Source organism: Caloenas nicobarica, chromosome 1 (assembly GCF_036013445.1).
Source record: "Caloenas nicobarica isolate bCalNic1 chromosome 1, bCalNic1.hap1, whole genome shotgun sequence".
Lineage (NCBI taxonomy): Eukaryota > Metazoa > Chordata > Aves > Columbiformes > Columbidae > Caloenas > Caloenas nicobarica.
This window is the reverse complement of record NC_088245.1, coordinates 192,545,255-192,568,773: the sequence shown is the minus strand read 5'-3', so window position 1 is coordinate 192,568,773 and position 23,519 is coordinate 192,545,255. Positions and strand designations below refer to the sequence as shown.

Sequence of the window (23,519 nt, the reverse complement as noted above, 5' to 3'; positions counted from 1 at the left end):
GATAAAACATATCGTAAAAAAAGGAGTCTGTAATATTTCTTACGGGGCATTAAAATTTTAATAACTTTTTTTTCCCCCCAAGGTGTAATTTTTTTTGGCATATTTTTCATTTTTCTTCATTTAAGTAGAATAGTAACAGTTCCACTAACTTCCACTTATCTGTAGGTGCTGGCAATGATTTATACAGATCTCCCTTGCTTTAAATGGCTTCTGTTTCAAATAGTGGGAGCTGGTAATTTTTGCAGGTCCTTCCCATCTACGAGTCTTGTATCCTGTATATTCCTGTGCACAGAAGTTCAAGGGCACCAGTCCTGGCAATCTGTCAGGAACACTTCTTAAGATGACTCTAGTGAGTTAAACAGGATGGGCAGATGCAGAGATGTTGTCCAATAGGGGAAACCTTATCTCTGTAAGACTGCTGGTTTGGGAATTTTGTGAGGGGCTATGTTTTGGTGGTTTTGTTTTGTTTTGTTTTGTTTTGTTTTTAAACTTACCAGGCTATATTTTTCTAGATTTTTTTTTTTTCATAGCTTTTATAATAATTAAAAAAAAAAACCCCACACCTTTTTCTCTGAGCATGATGCAGCCAGCCAGGACTGGGAACTCTGCAGTCCTGGCACACAACCTCCAGCGCATTACTCAGCAGTGTATGGAGCTGGCTGCTTGGAGGAGCCCGGCCTTGCCTGCCTGGCTTCTTCCCATAATGGAGTAAGAAGAGTCACCTGGGTCTCCTCAGGCACCCACAGCTCTCGAATCAGCTCAGTTAATTGTACCATTCGCAGCAATACTTTCCAGAAAGTGTGTCCCTTGGATCTGGTAGAAGTCATCCCAGAAGGGTAGTGTGCAAAAAATTAATTTAAATTCCGGATTCCAATTTCCTGGTATTACCAAAAATAAAGTTGTTGTGTTATTTCTCTTAACAGAGTTAAAAACTAGATGCAGGAAAAGTAAACAGAGACATTAAGCTCTGAAATATTTTTTTCCCACTTCCATTTCAGTAAGACAGAACTAATTTGCTATCCTACCTGCTTTGTATCTTGCTGCTGAACTAATCCTTTCTGTGCCCTAGATTTTTATTAGCTTGCTTGCTTATTACCAAAATATTTACTTTCCAGGACTCCTTTTAATTCCACTTGTTACTACACTGCCTTTTCTTTTGAAAACAATTTTTCTGTAGTGTCCTTTAAAGATTCTTGGCCTTTTCTAACCTGGGACATATTTATAGTAGACTGATCTAGTTTTCCTAATCATTGGTGATCTTCCCAGCAGGATATGTTCCTTTGTCTTCTTCCTAATGTAATTCAGGATACATTCCAATTTAAAATGCCTTTATGCCTGAACCACTATGCTGGGATTTATTGTACTAAAACAAATTCCAATAGATTTTCCTGAGGCTTTTCTTTGTCAGTTTACACAGCACTCATAAGATATCTGCTGTCAAAGTCCTTGCATTTTACTAATAACACCTTACCATTGTTAATGTAAATATGTTTTAATTTTCCTTTGACCAGCTCATCAATACTTAAGTGTTCAGATTTCTTTTAAGAAGCATCAAGCAAAGGAGCTCTTCTCCTTTGCAGACAAGAAAATACCAGAAATAAAAGTGGAAACAGGCATGAACATCAGGTGGTGTCTGTATGGGTATGCACATCGTGCCTAGAATGGTGTAAGTATGGTAATCTGCTCTGCAAATTTGATTTTGTGAGCATATTACTATGTTAGAGATGGTAAAATGCAGGCATAAATAAATAAATTTGTTTTAACGGAATTAATATAACCATCTTGTACATGCAGTCCAGCCATAAATGGTACACAGATTGAACACAAAAAATGATAGAAAAATACATATGTCTTTTTAGACACTTTGGAATAAACAGAATATTCTGTGCTGTCCTATGCACAAGTGTGTGTACATGTATTCATAGAGATACAAGGTATTTGTAGCCAGTGAGTCGTGGCTCCTAAGCTTGATTTTAAAAACTGAATGAGTTCATTATAATCTTTCCCCCCATTTAAAAAAAAAAATCTGAGGAATCAAGCTAATCTGCTTTACTAAATGAACATGTGAAAGTACTTATCTGGGAGACAAATCTGGGGACTATACATATTTCTCTCTCTTTTTCCTTAAACAGAATGAAAATGCCCTTGTGAAAATAAAGGAGTTAGGAGTCGAGCTTGCAAAGATCAGGGATGAAGTTGGTAAGTAGTACAAGCAAAGTGATAACAAAAGTGATTTTTTCACTGTACACAAAAGCCAGGGCCAACAGAGAGGAAAGCCACCTGGAGGGAGGACTGTTGGGCCAGAGACACCCTGAGTACCAAAGGTGGTAGAACCACTGATGACTGGAGCTGTGAACAGGAGGTACCTCTCAGTTTTCCCTGCATGTGGGACCCAAGGTGTTGTGTCACACTTTAAGCACTGATTGTACTGCGTGGTGAGAGGGTGACTTTGTTCACAAACGGGGGCTCAGCCCAAACTGCTGTGAGGTGGGCAGAACTGCAGATCCGCCCTGTGCTTTGTCTTCACCTTTCCTATGACAACCCACTGCAGAAAAGCTGAGCTCAACCCTTTTCTGATGCCCAACAGCTTGTGCTCACCGCTGTGCTCCTCTGTAATTTTTTGACTGATTGTCATTTCATAGAGAGATTGGTTGTCCCTGTGACCAAAAAACACTGCAGCAATGGCAAAAAAGCATTTCCAGTTATTCCCTGATGCCTGCCTTCATCCACTCTCTGCATCTCCACAGAGAAGCTGTTGCCACTGGTACATTCTCTAGGCAAGGCACATCTGAAGCTCCCTATTGAATACTCACTTCTCGTTTGAAAGCCTCCTCTCTGTCCCTCTTTCCAGCGCATTGGGTTTGCTCATTTTCATGAGTGCTTTTGCAAGTGGCAGTGACATGGGAAGGAAAGGGAGGTACAGTGCTGGAGATCAAGAGCTCTGCTTCCATTTACACCATGTTTGTACAGCAGAAGACAATTCAAATCACTGATGGTTTTGCTGGAGAACTTTGCCAGGGATGTAACTGACTTCCTGCTTGGGGGTCACAGCAAAGAATATTCAGTAACAGGAGATCACTGCACTGCCTGCCCTTGCCATTGTTCTTCTGCGTGTGGCAACAGAGACAGTTTTTGATAAAAACCCCAGGCAGACCAGAAGAGCAGTCTGAGGTCTCAGCTGAGCCGTATTGCTTCCAAAGGAAGACTAGTCATTGCTTTCTTTCTCAGAAATGAGAAACATGGTGTAAGATTGTCCTTTCCTCAGTGATCCTGTGGGCACGTGTACTGGAGAGGAGCCATCACAGGCCACCTCTTCCTGAGCAAGCTACCACTCTGGCAGACATCAAGATGCTCAGCAGAGGCTGTTTAGGAGTGACAGGGATGGCTGGTGACCTGTCTTGCTTGTTGGAGGTAATCCTCTCTGTACAGCACTCAGACACAACAGGCCCAGGTAGAAGGGTTCCCAATAAGGCTGGACAGAAAGATGAACATGTGCAGTTATTGCACTGCAGCAGGATGTGAAAAAATTCATCTGCAGTACAAATCCTGGTATGTATCCATACATATGGAATATGAATGTTTACATTTTCTAGTGTAAGTGAAAAATTGCTGGATGATCTGTTTTCCTTTGGAAGAAAATTATAAAATCAAATTTTGTGAAACAACCAATGTTTTGAATCTGTGGACAAGGTGAAATAGCAAATGCCATGTACACGAGAGCGGTTCTCATCAGTGCAGGTCTTTGCTGTCTCTAAAGCAAGCTGGGGCTGTGGGTGCTACTGGAGACATGCAGCCCATCTGCACTATAAGAGGGTTATTTTGGCCTATCAGATTAATCTGTATGTTGTACAATATTGTACGTATTCTGCCAAGTTTTATGCAAATAATGAATGAAAACATCATTTATTTGACAGCAGTAATCACAGGTGACTCTATAAAGAAATTTAGGGAAAATATACAGAGCATGTTATTTTGACTACAACCAAGTTGTATTATAGTTCTGAGTTGTCTCAGTCACTTTGATAAGTAGTCTCTCATTAATTTAAAAATAACCAGTCCAGTTAAACAGCATGGGCGTTGGTCAGAAATTCCTGATTTCACATGTGTAAATTCACCATGTCAGACTCACTGATGCAAATGCCTGGATGAATCAGTAAAACAAGGCTGGACTAGCCAGGGTTGATACAAGCAGTGTGGCCAACATTTAGTTGTTTAGGCAATAGCTCTAATTCAGAATTATTATTTAGGTGCTGAATGTGCTTAGTTTTGAAAGCACACAGTCTTTGTTAACTTCAACAGAAATTTCAGAATTCTGCTATAGAAAGCAATGAAACTGAGATATAATCCACTGTAGGAATATATTTTTAAGAAGTGTCTTTTGGTAAACATTGCTGAAACAATAGCAGTGATGAAGCATGTGTAAAACAGCCTAGGGAGACCTGCACCCTTCTGGTGCCAGGCAAAATATTTAGGTTTGAGTAACACTGTCCACCTTTACCCCCAGCACTGCTGTGAAGTATCGCACCTCATCTGAAACCAGCATGCAGTGCAATAGGAAAGTGCTTCTCCTTTCCCCGCCTTGAGGAGGAATGTTGCCTCTATAAACGCTGAAGGACTTGTTATTTTATGCAACAAGATTTGCTCTTGTATTTTGCTAGAAATGCCAAGACTAGAAAAACATGACAAGCAATCATTCTACACTCAAGACACTCATCTTTATAAATGATAAATTATAAATATAAGTGCTTTTCAGCTGCAGCGCTAAGATTCCTGGAATACAGAGGTTTGGAATACTGGCTGTTTGCCTTCAAACTAATGGAAATTAAATGTCAGAATTACCTGCTCCTTTGCTGTCAGGCAAACGACATGTGAAGTGAGTTTGAGAAGAGGTATGGAGATGCATAAAAACCTAGATGAATGGAAGACAATCAGATATCAAGTTTAAAAATAGTATTATCTGTGTTCCTGAAAGTTTGAAAGCTGAAGCCTGTGTGCTACCTCCTCCTGGGTATGCCTCCCAGTCAGAGGACCCTTAACCTGAGTGAGGTGGCTGTGATTTCTCTGTGAATCCATAGCCAAGGGACAGGAGGAAGAGCAGAGCCTGCATGGTTTGCCATCACTTTTGGGTGAGGAGCCTCTTCCTCGTGTCAGAAGCAGATGGTCCCTATGTGAGGCGACATGACACCAGCCCCTCAGTTCCCACAGGATTTTCCCCCCTAAATGCAAAGTGCCAGGGCTGGCAAGGATGGGCTGCAGCTCAGGCTGGGTTTGTATGGGAAGATCAGCCCATAAGTGATATCTCCCTTTCCCTCACGTTCCCAGCCTGGCCTGAAATGAATTTTGCTCATCTGTCGCACACTGTAAAAGCTGCTTTGTGCTCAGACAGTAGGGAAGCAATGGCAGCTGCTCTCTTTTAACCTAGCTTGATGTCACCCTGGGAAACGCCATGTTATGTGAGAGTCCTTTCCAGCCTGTAAACACCAACTGAAATACCTACAGAGAAAGAAAAAGCAAACCAGGGTACAGCACTTCTCAATAGCAGCTGATAGCAGTTGTGCTCTGTCTTCTGCCATTTATTCCATGCCAGTATTGTGTTTATGTAACTTTTCTTAGTGATTTTTTTTTCTACAAGAGAAGCTCACTTTTACAGTATCCATATCCTGATCTCTGAAGGCAAAATTCACTGGTTTTCAGCAATTTTTGTGGGTCTTCCCTTCAGGCATCTGTTGTGGGGGTCTTGCTGGAGGCAATTCAGCCTGGTTCACCAGAACGCCCTGCTGAAGCCGCAGCTGGTTGAATGCTGGTTCCAGCCAGGCAGGCTCTCCCACACCAGCTCCTGCTTCTCAACTGCGTAAAGGAGCCACAGACCTTGTACTGGGCTGCACAGGTGTCACCTTCTGCTACTCCTATCCCAGCACAGCCAGGCCCAGAGGGCCACCTTCTGTCTAAGAAGAGATTCAGACTTTCCTCACCAGTCATTGGCCTCAGTTGTCTTGATCTGTGAGACTGTGGTAGTGACCACTCCTTCTCATTGGAGGTGTTTGATATTCAGTGTAGGGCAAATTTCCTGGGGAATGGCCTCATTTTCTGCCTCCAATAGCATTTTTGGGTGTGTGAGGAACATGCCATGCAGACACCCTTTCCCTGCTTTCTGCTTCCCTCCATTTTGCACCTACATCAGGGTTTGATTTGCGAGATGTGCATGTTTTTGTGTGTCAGGTTACAGAAAGTGTTTCAGATGGACTTCCCTTTGGTTAGAGCATGTCATTTCATTGCCTAGCCCTCCCTGTGTGCTGGGTAATCTCATTAGAGAGGCTGGAGGGAGACAGGGTTCATTACAGCTCCAATTTAAAGCTTGAGTAAGTTTGAATTCTACTGAACAGAGAGCTGCAAGTGTTACTCCTTGTCCTCCAGTTCTGGGATCTCTTTGCATGCTGAAGAAAATAAAAAATCAATCATGAAGCAGGAGGGGGTTTAGAGCTGTAATCCAAACTGCCAGGAGACAAGGCATTGTAGCTTATGACCATATAAACTGTGCTGTTCCATTTTAGGGATGAGGCAGGTGAGAAAGCTTTCTTTGTGCTGCTGCTGTGGTGCTAAGCTCTCCGGTTTAGGCTCAGTTTCCTTCTGTAAGGAGCAGAGAGCTTGAAAGTGATACAGAGTCTCCCTTTGTGCTCCAGAAAACATCAGGATCGGAACAGGACCCTAGTAGCGATATCTGTCTGGACATACTGAACAAGTCTGGATATTAGTGTCCAGTAACTGTGGAAGCAGAGCTCTAAACAGGGCGAAAGATAGTTATGTGGGGAAGGGGATGGTCGGCTTGGGTACCCAAACTGCCTTGCATGGGTACACTTAGCATGAGCTGTGATCACAGCAGTAGATAACTTTGACAAATTATTGCTATCCTGAAAAAAATTGAGCACAATCTGATGCCACAGTAGAAATATAAAGGAAAACACAGGGAAATTTTGCCAGATGTTAAGCAAATATACAGTCATAGGATAAATATAGGCTTGAAACATTTAGAAGCTGTCTGCCCAGGGAGACAGCTGATTCCAGTTCACTGATATACAACACCATAGAGGTCTGTGCATGGCACATGCATTTTGGAAGACGAAGGATGAGTATATTGAAAAGGTGATCATTTTTCTAAACCAGCTGTGGGTCTAAATCAGAACGAAGGTCTAGCAGTGCCATTAAAAACACATCTCTTCTTCTCTAGTGTTGTTCGGCCCCAAGCCTGACAGTGTTCAAGAAGAGACTGGACAACACTGTCAGACACATGGTGTGAACTGTGGAGTTGTCATATGCAGGGGCAGGAGTTGGACTCGATGATCCTTGTGGATCCCTTCCAACTCAGGACATTCTATGATTCTATGAATGTTATGGTCATGATGATCTTAATCACTTCCTACCTGTTAGATCTTTGCAAGTGAGCAAACTTGCTCCCTAAATGTAGTCTAGATGACCTTGTCCAACTTGAATCAGGTCTTCAATATCTGTACTGATTGCAACTGTTCTTTAGCAAAGTAAAGGCCAAGGACACAAGGTTCATGACACTGCTGTTCTGGGACCTGGGGAACATTAGAGGTGAGGAACCAAATGGAGGAAATAGATTGAATATCCTTGACTTGATGGAAATGTTGGAGTTGCACCTCCTGAAACTAGTCATAGACATAGTTGTGAATTCAGGGACATGGTCACTGGGTTAGTTCATAAGAGTAAAAATTTCACATTTTCTGATTGCTGTCAGTACCAGCCTTTTATTTGTGCTCTCTGATTCCATGAAGCACACAAGATAGTGGTTTGAATACAAAAATATTTTAAGCAAGTGTGCACAAATGGATTCAAGAGGTCCTCGATGGAGCTGGTGCAAAAGATAGGTTTATGGGGTGAGCAGCTTCTAACAGCTGGAAAATGCGTTTTACAAGATGCATCTTTTTTTCCTGGTCAAGTGGTCAATCATACCCTCTGCATAACATGTGCAGAGGGTGCACCTTGAGAGCCCAAGTATCTTCTGCCTTCCTGTCACATCACTGTATGTGGGGACTTAGTCAAGACAGTGGCTTGAGAGGAGATAAGGAAAATCTTGCAACCCAGCTGAAAGGCTTTGTGTCAAGTGATTGTCACACATGCTGTTTCTTATATCCAAGGCAAAGTAAAAACCCTGAAGCCTCGATTTGTGGATCCAAGACAGGAGGGAACATCCAGCCACACTGCAGGTCCATGGTGTTCCCTGTTTTTAATAATAATAATAATAATAATAATAATAACTATTATTATTATTATTATTATTATTCAGATCCCACTTTCACATGGGCTTTTGCATACCCTGCTAGTGCCTTTATTTAAACAAATACATGTGTGTATGTGTGTGAGAGAGTGGCACAGAGAGGCAATCAACAGCAAGGGCTTGATGGCTGAGGTTCACAGGAGCCCCAGAATCAGCGAGAACCACTGTGCTCAGTGCTGTACAAACTGATCCAACGCCTCTTTGCTCCCAAGGAGTTCAGATCCTGATTGTATGGCCGTGTCTCCACAGCCCTCAACACAGCAAGGTGGAAGAAGCTCCAGAGCGAGAAGGAGGAGCTGGAGAGGCGCTTTGAGGAGGAGGCGAAGCAGCTGGGCAGGCAGCAGCAGGAGGAGCTGCGGGCACTGGAGCAGCGGCTGCAGGAGGAGTACAACAGCAAGAGGGAGAGCCTGCAGGAGCAGCACAGGCTGCAGCTGGAGCAAGTCAAGCTGCAGCATCAGGACCAGGTCAGTCTCTGCATCTTCCCTTTGAAGAGCAGACCATGCCAGTACTGGTTGGGTTCAGGTAGTGAAATATATCGAACACTCCAACATGAAGACACTATTAATGAACTGATGACTGGAAAAATATACTCCTGACTATCTTTACTGCTTTTCCACCTTATTATTCCTATTGGTATTTCTACATAGCAGTACATTGCACTTCCACATCTTGCCTCTACATGCTTCCAGATGTTTTACAACACAAATATTAAGACTAGCTCTGCTCCCCACACATACTAGCTCCCCAACCCACCTATTGTAGTCAATTAATATGAAACCAAGGGTTGAACAAGAATCTGCTTGACACAGATAAGGCCAGCAAAGCTCTGCCCATCATTATTTGCAATGCTAGTTAAAGGGCAGTACAGTGAAGTGACAGGGCCCAAGCAACATGTTGCCTAAACAAGCAGGCGATAGATGCTGGGTTCCCTGATTTCTGCTCCACTGTTCAGTCTAATCTCTTAGATTGTACATCCCAAATGTTTCTCCTTGATTTGCTTTATGTATGTAGGTAGGAATACCCTCACATGCAGCTACTTTAGTCTTATTTTTAACAGCTGGAGTGAACAAGCATTGTAACTTACCTGTGGACATCTCTCACATGGTGACAGAACATCGTGCTCCGGATTATGGCAATAATGCCTTTACCTGGTCTTTTCTCATTTTACATTCAGTGAGTAACAGATGCAGGTCTGATTTTTCCAGCTGCAACTCTTATCCATTGCCCTGCATGACACCTCGTGAGGGCTTTTCTCGCATGAGTATCCACCACACTCAGGTGTGCCCTGCAATCTGTGCCGTCAGGCTTTGACATGCTGCAGTGATGCAGGGCAAGGACCAGTTGTCTGTGAAACATGAGCCCAGCCAACAGACCCCCTGTTTGTCAGCATTGTTCCCTCCAACCTGGAGATTTTACCAAAGCCCAGGGCAGCTGGAGGTGGTGGAGGGTGAATTTTTCACTCTCTGAGGCAATATAAATTGTCAGCAACCGTGCAGTGCAGATGTGGTCTATGAGATGGATGGATGGATGGATGTTACCAAAGGAGCAGGCTGACAGCAGGTGCCACAGTGGGGTGCAGAGTGCAGACATGCCCCATGTGGCTCCCAAGGATGATGACAGCATTTGCTGTGGGCTCAGAAGCAAACCAGCCCCATCAGCAGAGGCTGTGCCCAAGCTAATTTAGACCACCGGAGAGGTAAAGGCTAGTGCAGCACTGCATGGCCACAGCTGAAGCACCTCCAGGAGCCAGGGAAAGGGGCTCCTAGGCCTCCACTGAGCTCCCAGGGGAGGAGAGCATGAGCACAGCACAGCTGCGATGGCAGCCCCTGGTCTTTAAGGTCAATTCTTTGTAAAAAGGGAAATGACAGCATTTACTGCCTGTATTTGATGTACTTTAAACCACTCCTGGGATGGGACTGCAAACACAAACTGAGCTGGTGACAATTTTATGTCACTCATGTCACAGCTGCCCAGTATTAGATGTATTGTGTAAAACCAATGGTACACCGGGGCTGGGTACAGCATAGTCCTCACTGGCACATGGGTAAGACAGTCGTGCCAGACAGGCACAGAGCATCCCAGCCTGTGCCCTGTGTCTGATGCTCTGTGTACCCCCATGCGATATGGTTTGGTTCTTTGGCGGGGGGGTTGAAGCACTGTCACTGGATTTTACCTATTTTAATTGCTGTGCCTGCTAGTTGTTACTGATTTACAGGCTTGTAACATGCCACACAAAGGCTTTTTGCGACTGGGCTGATTTGTCCCAGACAAACTACCTTCTTCTCTAGTGCATTGATTTTCAAAGATGTATTAGAAGGTGCTGTCAAATAGGGGGTTTTTTTGTTCTAAACAAGATTTTTCAAAATCTTTCTCTGTAAATTCTTAGAAGTTTTGCTGAGCCATGTCTTCTGGTTCTCATTTCAGTTAATGCAAGATAGTTTTTCTCCAACACCCCTCAAATTTTCTGCTTTGCTTTCTGATGTGAAGGAGGGGTGATGTTTCCAAAAGCCTTGGCTTTTTTTCCTTTCACTGTGTCGGTGTGTCAGTTTGCCTAGTAGAAGATATCAGCTCTAGTGGCAAGCCTTGCCTCTCCTGGATCACCAGGCATTAGCATTTATGAAGGAATTTGTTCCATGAGTTAAGTTTTGCTGAGACAGTTTATGACTTATCTCTGCTACTCTTTGAAGTGTTTATGCAAGCTCGCAGAACCACAAGAACAGATGATGGGTGTTTCCCCCTCAAGCTGATCGATGCAAGAAAGAATGATATAGTTCATCGTAGGACTTGACTAGAAGTATACTTGTTTTTCTCATATTCTATTGTGATTCTAATAATCACCATGCAGAAGCAATGGAAACACATTTTTCCCTCTGTGGGGCAAATAGTTCTCTCTCCCCCTGCCCTTTGGTTTGTTCCAGAGGTGTTTGTTCCTTGTTTTTCTCCACTACTTTGAAAGTGCTACTGTGACCCTAGTATCTCAGACTTTAAACCCATATTTTTAGCCCATGGTTCCATTAGCATTTCATGATGAGTTTTAGCAGATTTTCCCTTTGTATTCTTACTCCACCACATACCCATCCTGTGTCAAGTGCCCTTAGGTTGGAGGAGGCTGACAGGCCAAATTGGAAAGCGGCTCACCAGCACTGTTTCTTGGCCAAGAAGAAGTCTAGGAACCAAGGTGCGTGAGGAATAAGGATCCCTAACATCCGCTGACCCAAAGGGTTTGTAATCCTCTGGTTCTTCCTGCCCCTGCTCAGAGGAAGAGAAAAAGCACCAGGGTCACAGCATGCCAAAACAAGCAAGCCTGCTCGAGGGACCAGAGTCGTTCAACTCTGATGCTGCTGAGCCGGCTCTCGTCCCGGCCAGTGTCAGAGCAGAGGCACCTAATTCAGTAGCGAGAGAGCTTACACTGTCTGTGAGAAAAGCCTGGTCCTTGAGCTTTCCATCTGTGTGGGGGAATTTTGAGCTTGTGTTTGTGAAGGCAAACAGTAGCAATCAATAGCAAAATCCTTTTAACTGTGGATCTGCAGATATTTCTGTATCCACACAACTAATTTGCAAATTACTCATCTCACTTTACGGTTTCCAGTCAAAACTTAGTCTTCCACGCTGTATTGCTGTAGTCACCTTTTACATTTGCACAAGATAGCTGTTTTTTCTTTGGATACACAGTTGTCAGATTTCCTAGGCTCAGCATCCCTGAGGAGGTGAGGCAGCTCTTTCAGCATCGCAGAGCTTGATCACCAAACTCCTCACAAACCGGACAGGTGTGCCAATGCATCCCAGCATTTCTCTGGTCTCCTTGCAGCTAGGGGCAAAACTGCAAAGTACAGGGTGTTTCAAAAAGGCGGACCCAATTTCAAAGCTTTGAAATTGGGTCCGCCTTTTTGAAACACCCTGTAAAGGCTGTGATCCTGGCTTGCCAGTGTTTCGCACTTGAGCAGCTCGGCTCAAGCTGTTTTGTCCACCAACTTATTGAGCTTCTCCCTCTTGATTTAACTTTATTAAGCCTTTAAAATTCCACCAGAGCTTCTTTTTATAGCCAGAAATAACCATGACATAAGTGAGTTGATCAAGCCTATAGACTAAGTGGAGAAGCTGGTATTCGTGTCCAAGAGATCTGATTCCCAGTGCCAAGTAGACTATCTGCTATGAAAAACTGCAGACAGGAGGTCACACTGGAAGATTAAAAAGATTCATTTGGGATGTGGATATGAAACATACTGAAGACAGAAAAATCCCTGGAGACCATTTTGAACATATTTAATTGGCTTTATAGATAAATAACCTGCCAAGGATGGTGGCTGCAAAAGGAGACCCCCTTCACCTTCTGAAGTCGTCAGAGTTGAGCATAATCAGTCCTATGAGTTGCTCCTCAGCTGAGAAGCAATTAGAGTATGAATAAAGATGTCAGCAAGGGCAAGGTAAAGAACATGGCAATGCTCATGAGGTTTCAGTGCACAGACATCATATATAAGGACATCGTGCTCTGGGAAAAGTCAAGGGATAGTCCCTGTCCCATTAGTAGCCCATGGAGTCATCTAACCCCCCTTTTCCTGCTTTTTCATGCAATACATCAGCAAGCTGAGTCCCCATTTTTTTTGCAAACAGTTCTTCACCGCTGAGTTGTCTCCCATCTTATTATGAAAACAAGTGTGGATAATTTTAAATTCCATGTTAAATGCCCATCTTTCATCCTAAGAGCATGCCTTCTCCAATACGCTTGTAGATTTTGCTTCTGTTGGGTAACCTAACACATACATTTGACAGTTAAATGCAGCGAAATAACATTTATTCCAGTCGAGACGTGCTCAGCTTCAGTATCTTTCTACAATTATTTAACATAACAGTGAGGAAGAAAAAAGCTGTTTCAAGCCAAGTCATTTGCAATGAACAGCTGTTTTGTTGTGAAAGTAAAATGGTTTGATCCTCTGCATCTGTGTTGCCAGATATCATCGATAATGTGCTAAATGTAGGGAATAAGATCACTGTGATTTCGAAACCCTGAAAAGCAAATCAATGCACTGCATTTGGAAACTGCTCTAGATCACTGGCTCATCGCTGATCACCACTTCTCACTGTATTTTCTGTAATGATGCATATCCAGACACCGTCATTGGAGATCTCGCTTTGCCTTTAGCCAGGTCTAGTAACAATGTACTGATGGAGTCCCAAACCCATGGGATGCACAGGAGCACAGGTTGCCCACAGCCCCATTCCCATGGCATCCCCTGCTCCCGTGATGGCTGCGTGCCGTGGGGTGAGTGGTGCAGTTTGCTGGGCCGTCTGCAACAGCAGAACCTCCTTCTGACCTCAATATGAGAGTGGAAAAAAGTTTCGTGGCTTCACTGTCATTTTGGTTACTTCCACGCCAGCCTGAAAACTCCTGTGTCTGCACTGAAAAAAGTGGTGTCGTGTATTTCATCAGTTTATTGGATGTAGACTTAAAATACATGATTCAATAGGAAGTAGGAATTTGGGCATTGGTGAGTTTGTAGCATACTCTTTTTCAAGTAAAAGTGTGATGGATTGTGATTCATTTTACATACCCACCAATAATAATTTCAATTTTTCTCTAGAAATAAATATTTTACAACTATGACTAATTCATAGGCACTTTCCATGGAAGTTAATTCAAGACCTTACAATAAAAATAATTGCAGAAAAGTGTCATGAAGAAAAAAGGCAGGATGTCTGAGAACTGTGCATGTTTATCTGACCATCAGAGAGGGTCAGGTCCTTAATATCATTTAGCTTAATGGGATGTTAAGACTTCTGAAGATTTCATTAATGAAATGGCTTCTTCACTTTAGGGCTTTTTGGCATTTTGCTTTCTTATGTACCTCTTTCATCACCATTAAGTTAAAAGAAGAAAAATGCTAGCAGCAGTGACTACACACAATCACTCAAGGCAACAGCATGCCTGTTTCATAACGAATAAAACTGGCTGAGGTGCTGGAAGTGTCACACTCAGCAGATCCCTGTGCTGGTTCCAGCTCACTGGAGCTCTCTAGCAGTGGCTTGTCAGTGTGCCACAGCATGTCTAACCGTGGGTCCATGCCTCCATTCGTTGTCATTGGAACAGGTGGAAGATATCACAGCTGTACACGAAGCTGCGATGTTACAGCTGGAAAATAACCACATAGTGGCCATTACAGTACTGCAGGATGAGAATGACTGCAAGATTCGAGGTAAGCCAAAGACAACTCAATGGCTACAGAGCTATTCCAGAGCAGAAATTAGTGCTGTAGTGAGATTGTGTAAGCCTGGGTTTTCTTCCTCCAGAGCAGATGATACAGAAAATTTGTGTTGGTCTAGTGCTTTCATGTGGGATGGACCATCAGGTTCATGCTAGGGGTGAGGGAGAGATGTGTGCAGTGTGTATAGCATCTAACTTGGACCTGAGACTATCTGAGAGGTCTTTGGGCCAAAGAAAAGGCTTTCTCCATGGGTTGCTGACCATAGAGTCCAAATTCCACCTCACTTCACAGACAGACTTTTCTCAAGAGCCGAATCCTCAGTGCCGGGGAAGATATAGCTCATTGAACATCTCTGAACTTAGGTGCTTAAATGCCTGCACTGCTTCTAAAAAAAAAGGGCTCATCATTTTCAGTAGCAGAAGTCTGGTCTTCCTGAGCAGACCAGGGCCACACACGGGTGCAAATCTGCACCTCAGCACTGTTATCTTTATTTTGTGTGGCAGTTTTTCCATGGGATTTGATGCTGCAGCCAGAGCTGTTTCCTCCCTCCCGGTTCAGTATCTAAACACGTCTTTCTACATGCTTTAGCTGACATTTAACAGTTATCTGTACAATCTCTCCTCCTTTTAATTTTTTTTTTGCACATAAGTATGAGGGTCTAATTTTTAAATAGCTCTGGTAGGTTTTCCCACAACTTTCCCCAAACCATATTGCTTAGGTCTGCACTATGCCAATTAAAGACGCAGTCCAGGGCATACCATGAGCTGAGAACAGTCTGTTCCCCTGCAGAGATGGTATCTAGCATACCATTTTTAAATTAACATATGCAATTTTGAAAATATTTTTGTTAAAAAAAAGTTGTTCCTTGCTTGAGGATATTCGCAGATGTTCATTTTTGTTAGCATTTTCTGATGATAAAACTTGGCTGTGTTTTATCAAAGCTCTGATGGCCAAGGTTTGTGCTCCCTGCTCCTGATGCGGGTACGAAATGCCCTCCTGTGCATGGAAAGGGCATTGCAGCAGCTGCGATCTAATGCAGCACAAAACTATTAGTATTATTACTGCTGTTATTAAGGCTAGTGAGCAATGGTTAGAGGGCGTAACCCCATGGGATTGAAGGTAAAGACACAAAACCCAGTGTCTGTATAATTAAGGTAGGTGCTACTGGATGACAGTTTGATGCCATTGGTTTAGAGATTAAACTTTACTCCACTTTGGTTATTAAACTTCTGGTTATTATTAAGTCCAAGGTGAGTTTTTTTAGTACCGAAACCTTTAATCATGCCACATAAATAGAGGACTTTTTCTGTCTTTAGGCTCTGTCAGTCTCACTAATGGAATAAACCTCACAGCTCATCTGCCACAGCTCCTGAAGACACACTGTCATTTGCATTTTTGCATCAGAAATTGGTCATGTAGAAATAGCCATACCTGCAAGCAGTGCAAGATCAGGAAGTCTTGATCCCCAAAACAATTCTTGTAAGGTCACAGAGTATGTTACTACCAGTATCCTACTCAACCTCCATGCCCTAAAACTACATCCCCAGTTGCGCTTGCCTCATGATGTCTGTGCTCTCGGACCCTGGTTTGCTGGATGTCACTTAGCAATGTCATGTCTGTGTATCTTCCCCAGAACTGAATACTGCTCACAAGCTGGAAAAGGCACAATTAGAAGAGAATTTTGAAAAACTGCGGCTGTCACTCCAGGTTAGCAGTTTTGCTATTTCCCACCCCTGTGACGATGTTGCACAGCAGCTGATGGGCAGCCCCAGCCCCAGTGCCAGCTGCCAGCACACGAGGCCACTGCTTCGTACCGCTATGGTTCCTCTTGTCTTCTGCCCATCCAAACTGGGATCTAGCAGCAAAGGTGACCTCTCAGGTTTTTTCCTCCCCCTTGGCTGGTGCAGCAGAATGCTAACTGCCTGAAAGAGAAAAGAGGACGAGCCTAAAGGGAGAAAAAGGCAGCTGGATAAAGCAAGGACATGTGCTTTTGACTCTGCTGGCCCAGCACAAGGAGAAAAGCTGAGCCTTTCCCTGCGTAGCAGGGAGAGCTCTGGCACCTGCGGTGGCTTGAGCATCACCTTGTCTACATGGTGCCCTCCAGCAGGCAGCCCTGGGGTTCAGAAACACTGATCTCTCCCTGCCTGGCCCTGCACTTGTCTTTCAAACTCTTTCCCACTGCCCGAATGTGGTCCCACAGTGCAGACGCATTCCCATTCCCACCAGTGGGCAATGAGGTCCCTAATGAGGGATGCCCCAAGGGCTGTGCAGCCAGGCTATGGCCAGACAGGGCCAGCCCTGCACATCCCGTCTCTTACATCCCACTTTTCAACACCAAGCTCAGGATCATCTTGTTTTTTTCAACCCTTCTGTTAACTCCCTGCTGTTCTCACTCTCTAGATGAAGAAATCCCAAGGAGGGGAGGGCAGAAGCATGCTCCTGTGATTCATGCTGTGTTTTGTAAATCTTGTGTGAACAAGGTGCCACTGCAAATAATGCAAACTCTGGTTTCATAGGCAGAGATGAATTAGAATTTTTGAACCCCCTGACTAGCACATACTGTTGCGCACAGCAACTGTCACAGCCTTCCTGTGACAGTTTGATGCATGTCAGCAGTTTTGCAATAAGCACTGATGTAATGTTATAGCCAAGAAATTACATATAGGAGAGATAAGAATACCAGTTTCACAGCAACTGTGGCTTTTATAGGTGCTATATATAGAGGGAACAGGAATGCCTTTGATGGCAGCAGAATTATGATTGCTTAAAATAACATTTTGTTCCCATGTATAGCTCTGAGATGAAACAACAATCATTTAAAGTCCACACCACTAACTCATCATTGCTTGTTACCATATTAGAAGCCTAGAAAGGTGAAGGAAGCAAGGATGTGGTACCTACCACCTCATTCAGACTCTAGGGACTGCACAAATTATCTCTTTCATGCCTGTGATATAAATGCCTGATCTCTTAAGGAAGGGCATGCTCCTTCTCATCCAGCCCAAGGCGATGGGGTGATTAGCATCAGAGACATTTTATGGTCTAGTGCCAGCCAGTGCCAGTCAGGTGCAGGAATTGCAAGGATTTGGGGCTTGCCTGAGGCACAGGGTTATCAAAAACTCCACTATGTGTTCAAATAGCCTTACGTAAAAAACACCACCTTGCAGAGGTTTTTAACCTTGTTCAGCTCCCCTGATGGTTTCACAGTGCAGGTTGACTTGTATGAATGTAAGAGGGGTGATAACACGGTGTATTCAGTGATTTGTCTTCCCTCCAGGACCAGATAGACACCCTCACCTTCCAGAACCAATCTCTTAAGGCCAAAGCAGACCGATTTGAAGAGGCGCTGAAGAAAAACACTGAGGAACAACTGAAGGTAGATGGCAACTATAACTGTACAATCATCAAGATACATGTTTCTCAGTATGACTCACATCACACAATTCAGTGGAGAGCAATGCAATCCCTTACCCCAGGGACTGGGGGGCAGGTCCCAATCGACACTCCAAATCTTGAGTTCTGAGGATGAGCCAGAAATCTTAGTCTAGCTTCCTTTTTTTTAGTTTAATTATTTTTCTTTATTCTTTCACTCAGAATTTGTTGCTCTGTTTCCAAAACATTTCATTAGCTTCATCTACTATGTCCTTTTTACTGTCTATTCTTCTTTCTCATCTTCCACTCTTCTTTTACTTTTTGTATTTTCACATTTAGGCTTCTTTTTTGTGTTCCTTCTCAACCAACTTCTTCGATATCCTCTGTATTCCCTCCGTTTTTTCTGGGCTTGCAGGGCATAGCCCTATCATATGAAATATTTATTGAACTGCTGTCTATTGTGGCAGTACTGTTTATTTACAGCGTGTAAGTAAATACACACTGCAACTATTTATCTGAAATGAAAAAACCCTGAAATGACCTTCCAAAAAGAGTTTTCTTTTAACTTGAGGCATTTCAGTGTGTTCACAGCACAACCCCATGGGCAGCTGTATCAACATGACAGAGGGCACAGTCAGTGAAAATAGTGGATGAGCAAGGAGGTCAATGAGTTTTTAGGTGAGATAACTCCTTCGGCAGGGGGTGCAAATGTCTGGAACAGGCTTGGACATGGGAAACAGGTAGCATCTGTCCCTTTCCACCTCCACTGCAGCATTTAATTTACATGAAAGGACAAATTCTGCTTTGTCACAGTGATGTTAATGCCAAGTACTACCAGGCAGTTCGCTGGAGTGAACTGGGAGAAATCCAGAACAGTGACAGTGTTTCATCAGTATAATTCAGAGCACATCTTTGGCCCATGAGTTGAACCCCTACGTCTGAAGTTCTTGAGCAGAGGAGGAACTTTTTCCCACCCAATCTGCTCTTGGTTGACAGGCACTGTGCTACAGTGGTGCAGGCAGGACAGAACACTGCAGTTCACACCTCCAGGCCCCCTGTCCAGTTTCCTCAGTTTCATGCTTGTGCTTTTCCCAAGCCAAAATCCTTGCAGAATCATAAAACACCTCATGCAGTTCCTAAGCTATGAGTAGGAATGAGGTTGCTGAACAACCTGGTGTCCCATCCTTCTAGCCACAAGGCTGGTCAAAAGAAAGGTTCCATTGGCCATCCAGCCAAAGGGATGGTCTATGTGAGAATATCAGGGTTCAGATGGGCTGGGGAGGCCCAGGGCCAGGTGTTTTTCACATCACTGAGACTCCTAAACCACTGGGTACACTCTGGATACCTTATCTTATGGCTGAAGGTGCATTTATGGCTGACAGGTATCCAAATCACTGGTATATTTCCTAGATTGTACGAGCTCCATATCTGCACTTAGAAAAAGACCTGAAAAGCTTAAAACATGTTCTGGAAATGAAGAATCATCAGATTCACCAGCAGGAGAAGATGATTATGGAGCTAGAAAAGCAGGTGAGTTGGCATTTTTCCTCCAGAGGAGGCATCACAGAGGTAATAAAGTAAAAGTTTTGTTACGGCATATGAACTTTAAAGGGGTGAAAAAACACAGGAGACTGGGGCAAGACAGAGTTAAAGGGGGTTCATAAATAGCTATATATTGTGTTGTTCCACTGTCAACCTACATAGCTGCTTCTGCTATACCATGTCTCAGGCTGTCACTCAGAAATTGGGATTTTCTCTCATCCCTTCACCCACCTATGATACCCTTGATTTCTCCCGCACATTTGTTGATCTGTATTGCTTTTTCATGCAATACCTTCTCAGTCGGTTATGTTAGACAGTGAGGCAAGTGGTGGAGGAGGAATGCAGGAAGAGGAACTTTGTGGTACTCCAGGGCTTCATTTTGTACATCAGCCTGCACCACACTCCCTTACGGGAGTCAGGTAAACACTTAGGGCTGGAGAGGGCAAGTGGAGGAAAATCAATCTGTGTGTGTCGCTGCTGCTCGGGCAGGCACTTAGGGAGCTCCCAGCCACAAGTATGAATTAGCAATATTCAGTAAGCAGTCACTAGAAAGGCTTACTCTAGAAGAACTCTCTCCAACCCTAAAGCAATGCTTTTCTGGAGACCATGTTGTTTTCTCATCCTTTGCTTGTGGGGGTCCCTGACAAAGAACTCCCCAGTTCACCATCAGTTACATTTTTTTATTGGAAAGGGGATTCATTTTGTAAGGCGTAACCTACAGTGACAGTAAACATGTCGTGTGGTGACAGGATGAGGCACTATCTCAGCTGGGGAGCCAGGACAGCTGGTTCAGCACAGCATTCAGCAAGATTTGTTTCCATTTACAGGGAAATTTGAGAACTCGGTTATTTTGCTGAACAGATGCTTGAGTAAGTGGATGTGGAGAAAAGTGCCTCTTTACAACTGAGGCTTGTTAACTGTGCTCCTTCCAACACGCTGCTCCTGGAGCTAAGCCAGCATCTGAAAACATGCACCGTAGTGTTACACTGGAAAAAAAAATAACACCACAGCCTACATGGTTCCTGGTCATTTAGCTGCTTTTGCTAATTTACCACATACGAGCACACAGTCCTGCTCCTGCCCTTTATCACAGTAAAACACTGAGTCTACTGCAGTCCAAAGGCACAACTGTTTTATGTTTAGAGATCTACCATTATACAGGCCAGAATATCTCCAGGGCATCTCTAAATGCTCTGACAGATGAGGTGCCTCATAAGGGAGCAGGAGAGCATTTCAAGTACAGGGTCAGGCTTGGCTCCCTTTCTGCTGAATGGGAGACTGAAAATTAAGGTGGCAGGAGAAGAGTGGTATAGGGTGAGGGTTACAGTGGAGCAGGAAGGAGATGCACAGGTCTTCTCCCATGCTTCATGCTTACTACTCATTAAAACTACTGAAGAAACAGAGGAGGTGCCTGTGATGGTATTCCCTCTTTCAGAGCATTTCAAACTGGGGCCAGAATCCTTGTTCTGCTCTGACAAAGCATACTATTAATAGCATAGGCCAGAATATCTGAGAATCAAGAGTGTCCTTTATGGTTACCTGCACAGATTGGAAACCACTGTATAAAACTGATGCCTTTGCCATAAAGTGTGAGTTATTGCTGACTCCAGTGCACAATATTCTTGGTTCTTTATAAAAGGCTGGGAAATTCAATAACCGACCTCACACAGAGATAAGGTTACCCTGTGATATCTTGTTTTCTTCCAAAAGTGTTGAATTCAGCAAAATTCAAACTGCTGGAAAACCAAGAACTAAGGTGATAAAGCATGTCAAATTTAAAACTTGGGAAAAACAAGGCATCTGAGGCTGTGGTACATGCCTATCAACATCTTAATGATGTTTTAATACGCTGCTATTGACTTCCTTGAACTCTGTCCTTGAACTTTCCTGAGTAAAAGCTACCTATGCTTGTGATAGGATTAATTTCACTTAATTGTAGCTTAAAGTTAAGTGTCTAGTTTAAGCTGACGCTGTCAGCAGTGGAGAGGAGTGTCTCCAAAGGGCAGCCCAGCTCCTGCGAATGCAGCAGCAGTCTGAGGCTGCTGCTGGCTGTGGTCTGCCCTGGTGGGGAGCTCCTTCCTCCGCATAACCGGGGAATCACAATCCTAGAGGTTGGACACCAGACATTTGTGTCTGATGAGTCTAGTTGAGCTGGATGATGCACATCACACCACCTTGCACTCCTCCTTCATCGCTAGACTGAGCACTCACATGGCAGTGCCCTATCTATGCTGGGCATCCCCATGGTCCCCAGGTGCCACCAGCTCCCTGTCCACAGCAACAGCTGGTAAAGCTGGCTCCTGAGGGATGGAAGTTGTGGGAGCATCACTGAGGAAGACATTTTATTTGTGCTGGACAAGACTAAGACCCTCCTCCTCTTCAGTTACAAGGGCTAGTTTAGCTCTGCTTCTGCTCAATGCTCTGCTGATGACCCCACTTCGCCACTATGATGTGGTGTGGGTCAGACCTCTAAGTCTCAGCTGCAGTCAAGATGACCACCTCCCTCTACCCTTAAATTTTAGAAACTGCTCTAGAGACAAATAAAGATAAAGAACAAATCCTCTTGGATCAAGTGTTGGGCTTTCTTCAGACTTAACAAACTTTCTTTTGTTGCAGGCTGAAAAAAATTTAAAACTGGAAGAAAAAATCACCGTGCTGCAACAGCAGAATGAAGAGCTCAGAGCCAGGATTGAGCAAAATACTGTCATAACAAGGTTTGTGCTGATATTTGCAATCTGTCTGGGCTTAACTCCCCAAGGCTGACACTTACTTTAGAAGGGAAAAAAATGATTTCCTCTTGGAAGTGTATTGGTGTTCCGATCTGCTTATTTTATTTAAAAATCCTTTTTATATCGGGGTTTGCATACCTTAACATAAGGAAGGCCACATATTTGTCTGTGTATTTCCATGATTTTGCTGCTGAGAGCAAAGTTGCCAGTGGCTTCTGATCTCAGTGTTAGTGCCAAGACCCGTCAGTCAGTGGGTAACAAAGGTGGGAAATGGGGCAATTTCAGGAGAGACATCCTAACGATGCCACTGCACCCAGGCAGGGTTATCCTTTGCTTTGGTGGGTTTTTTCATTTGCACTGTCTGTTCACACCCTTCTCACAACCTGACAAGAATGACAAAGGTCCTTGTGTTAGGTGATACAGAAACAGGTAGGACAGTCCCTGTTCCACTGAGTTTATCACCTGCTGTAAGGCAAGAGGCCGCAGCTGTAGCCAGGCAGAAAAGGTACCAGGGGAGATGCTGGGGCTGAACTTGTCCCAGCACACCAGCTGCCTAGCTGTCATTGTTGCCAGAAATGATGCCATTGGCCTAAAATGCAATTTAATTTTTAGCTGACTTTTTAAAGCTTCAGCATCTCGTCTCCGATGTAATTGTAGTTTTTGTCTTTCTAGTGTCTCCTTCATTAACAATTCAGCCTTTAAATAAAAATGTCTCTTGCATGTAGATATTTTTAAAAGGCAGCATTGCTTGTACTAACATGTGAGTTGGGGTGAAGACTATGTTTCGTCTCACCGGCTTGTAAATACCTGTAACACATGTGTTGTTGTCTGAGGTGGATGTCTACAGCCTTTCTGTTCTTGGTGGGGAAAACCAGAAATTTTTGAGGTCTGGTTCACCAGACCAGTTTGAGACACCTGCTTTTGGGCCAGACGAATGGTGGTCTGGAAGTGGCAGTCTCTCTCCACAGCTGTGACAACAGCCAGGGTGTCTGGTTCAGTGCTTGGATTCTGCATCACAGCACCTGCCTCTGGCTGGGGGAACAGCCCCTCCACTCCCTACTGGCGTCCAGCCGCAGAGCTGTGCTTCTTGCCTGTAAGTGTGTAGGTAATGGTTTTGAAGAACATCCTTTGGGAGAAATTCTCAGCTTGAGGTCAGCCTGGAAAGTTAACTTAGAGGACAGTCATTTTCAACAGTAACAGTTTGGGGACAGCCATGGGGACAGCTATAGGGACAGCATCCAGTGAGGCTTTAAAGCCAGAGTTACTAAAACATGAATTTTCCTGGCAGCAGTAGGCTCATTTCTGTTGCACTGGCACTGCCACTGCCTGGGCAGTGCAGCATGAAGGAGCTCAGGGACCTGACCTTGCTGGAGAACAGCA

General features: G+C 44.0%; 1 protein-coding gene across 1 annotated transcript in view; it reads left to right on the top strand.

Moving 5' to 3' along the window:
- Positions 1-23,519, top strand: part of MTUS2 (microtubule associated scaffold protein 2) — a 187,252-nt gene that overhangs the window by 161,578 nt on the left and 2,155 nt on the right. The window contains exons 7-13 of the mRNA XM_065655778.1: positions 2,133-2,199; positions 8,546-8,760; positions 14,382-14,487; positions 16,130-16,203; positions 17,774-17,872; positions 19,279-19,398; positions 22,027-22,124. Of these exons, the coding sequence (XP_065511850.1) occupies positions 2,133-2,199; positions 8,546-8,760; positions 14,382-14,487; positions 16,130-16,203; positions 17,774-17,872; positions 19,279-19,398; positions 22,027-22,124 (779 nt within the window). The remainder of the gene's footprint in view (positions 1-2,132; positions 2,200-8,545; positions 8,761-14,381; positions 14,488-16,129; positions 16,204-17,773; positions 17,873-19,278; positions 19,399-22,026; positions 22,125-23,519) is intronic.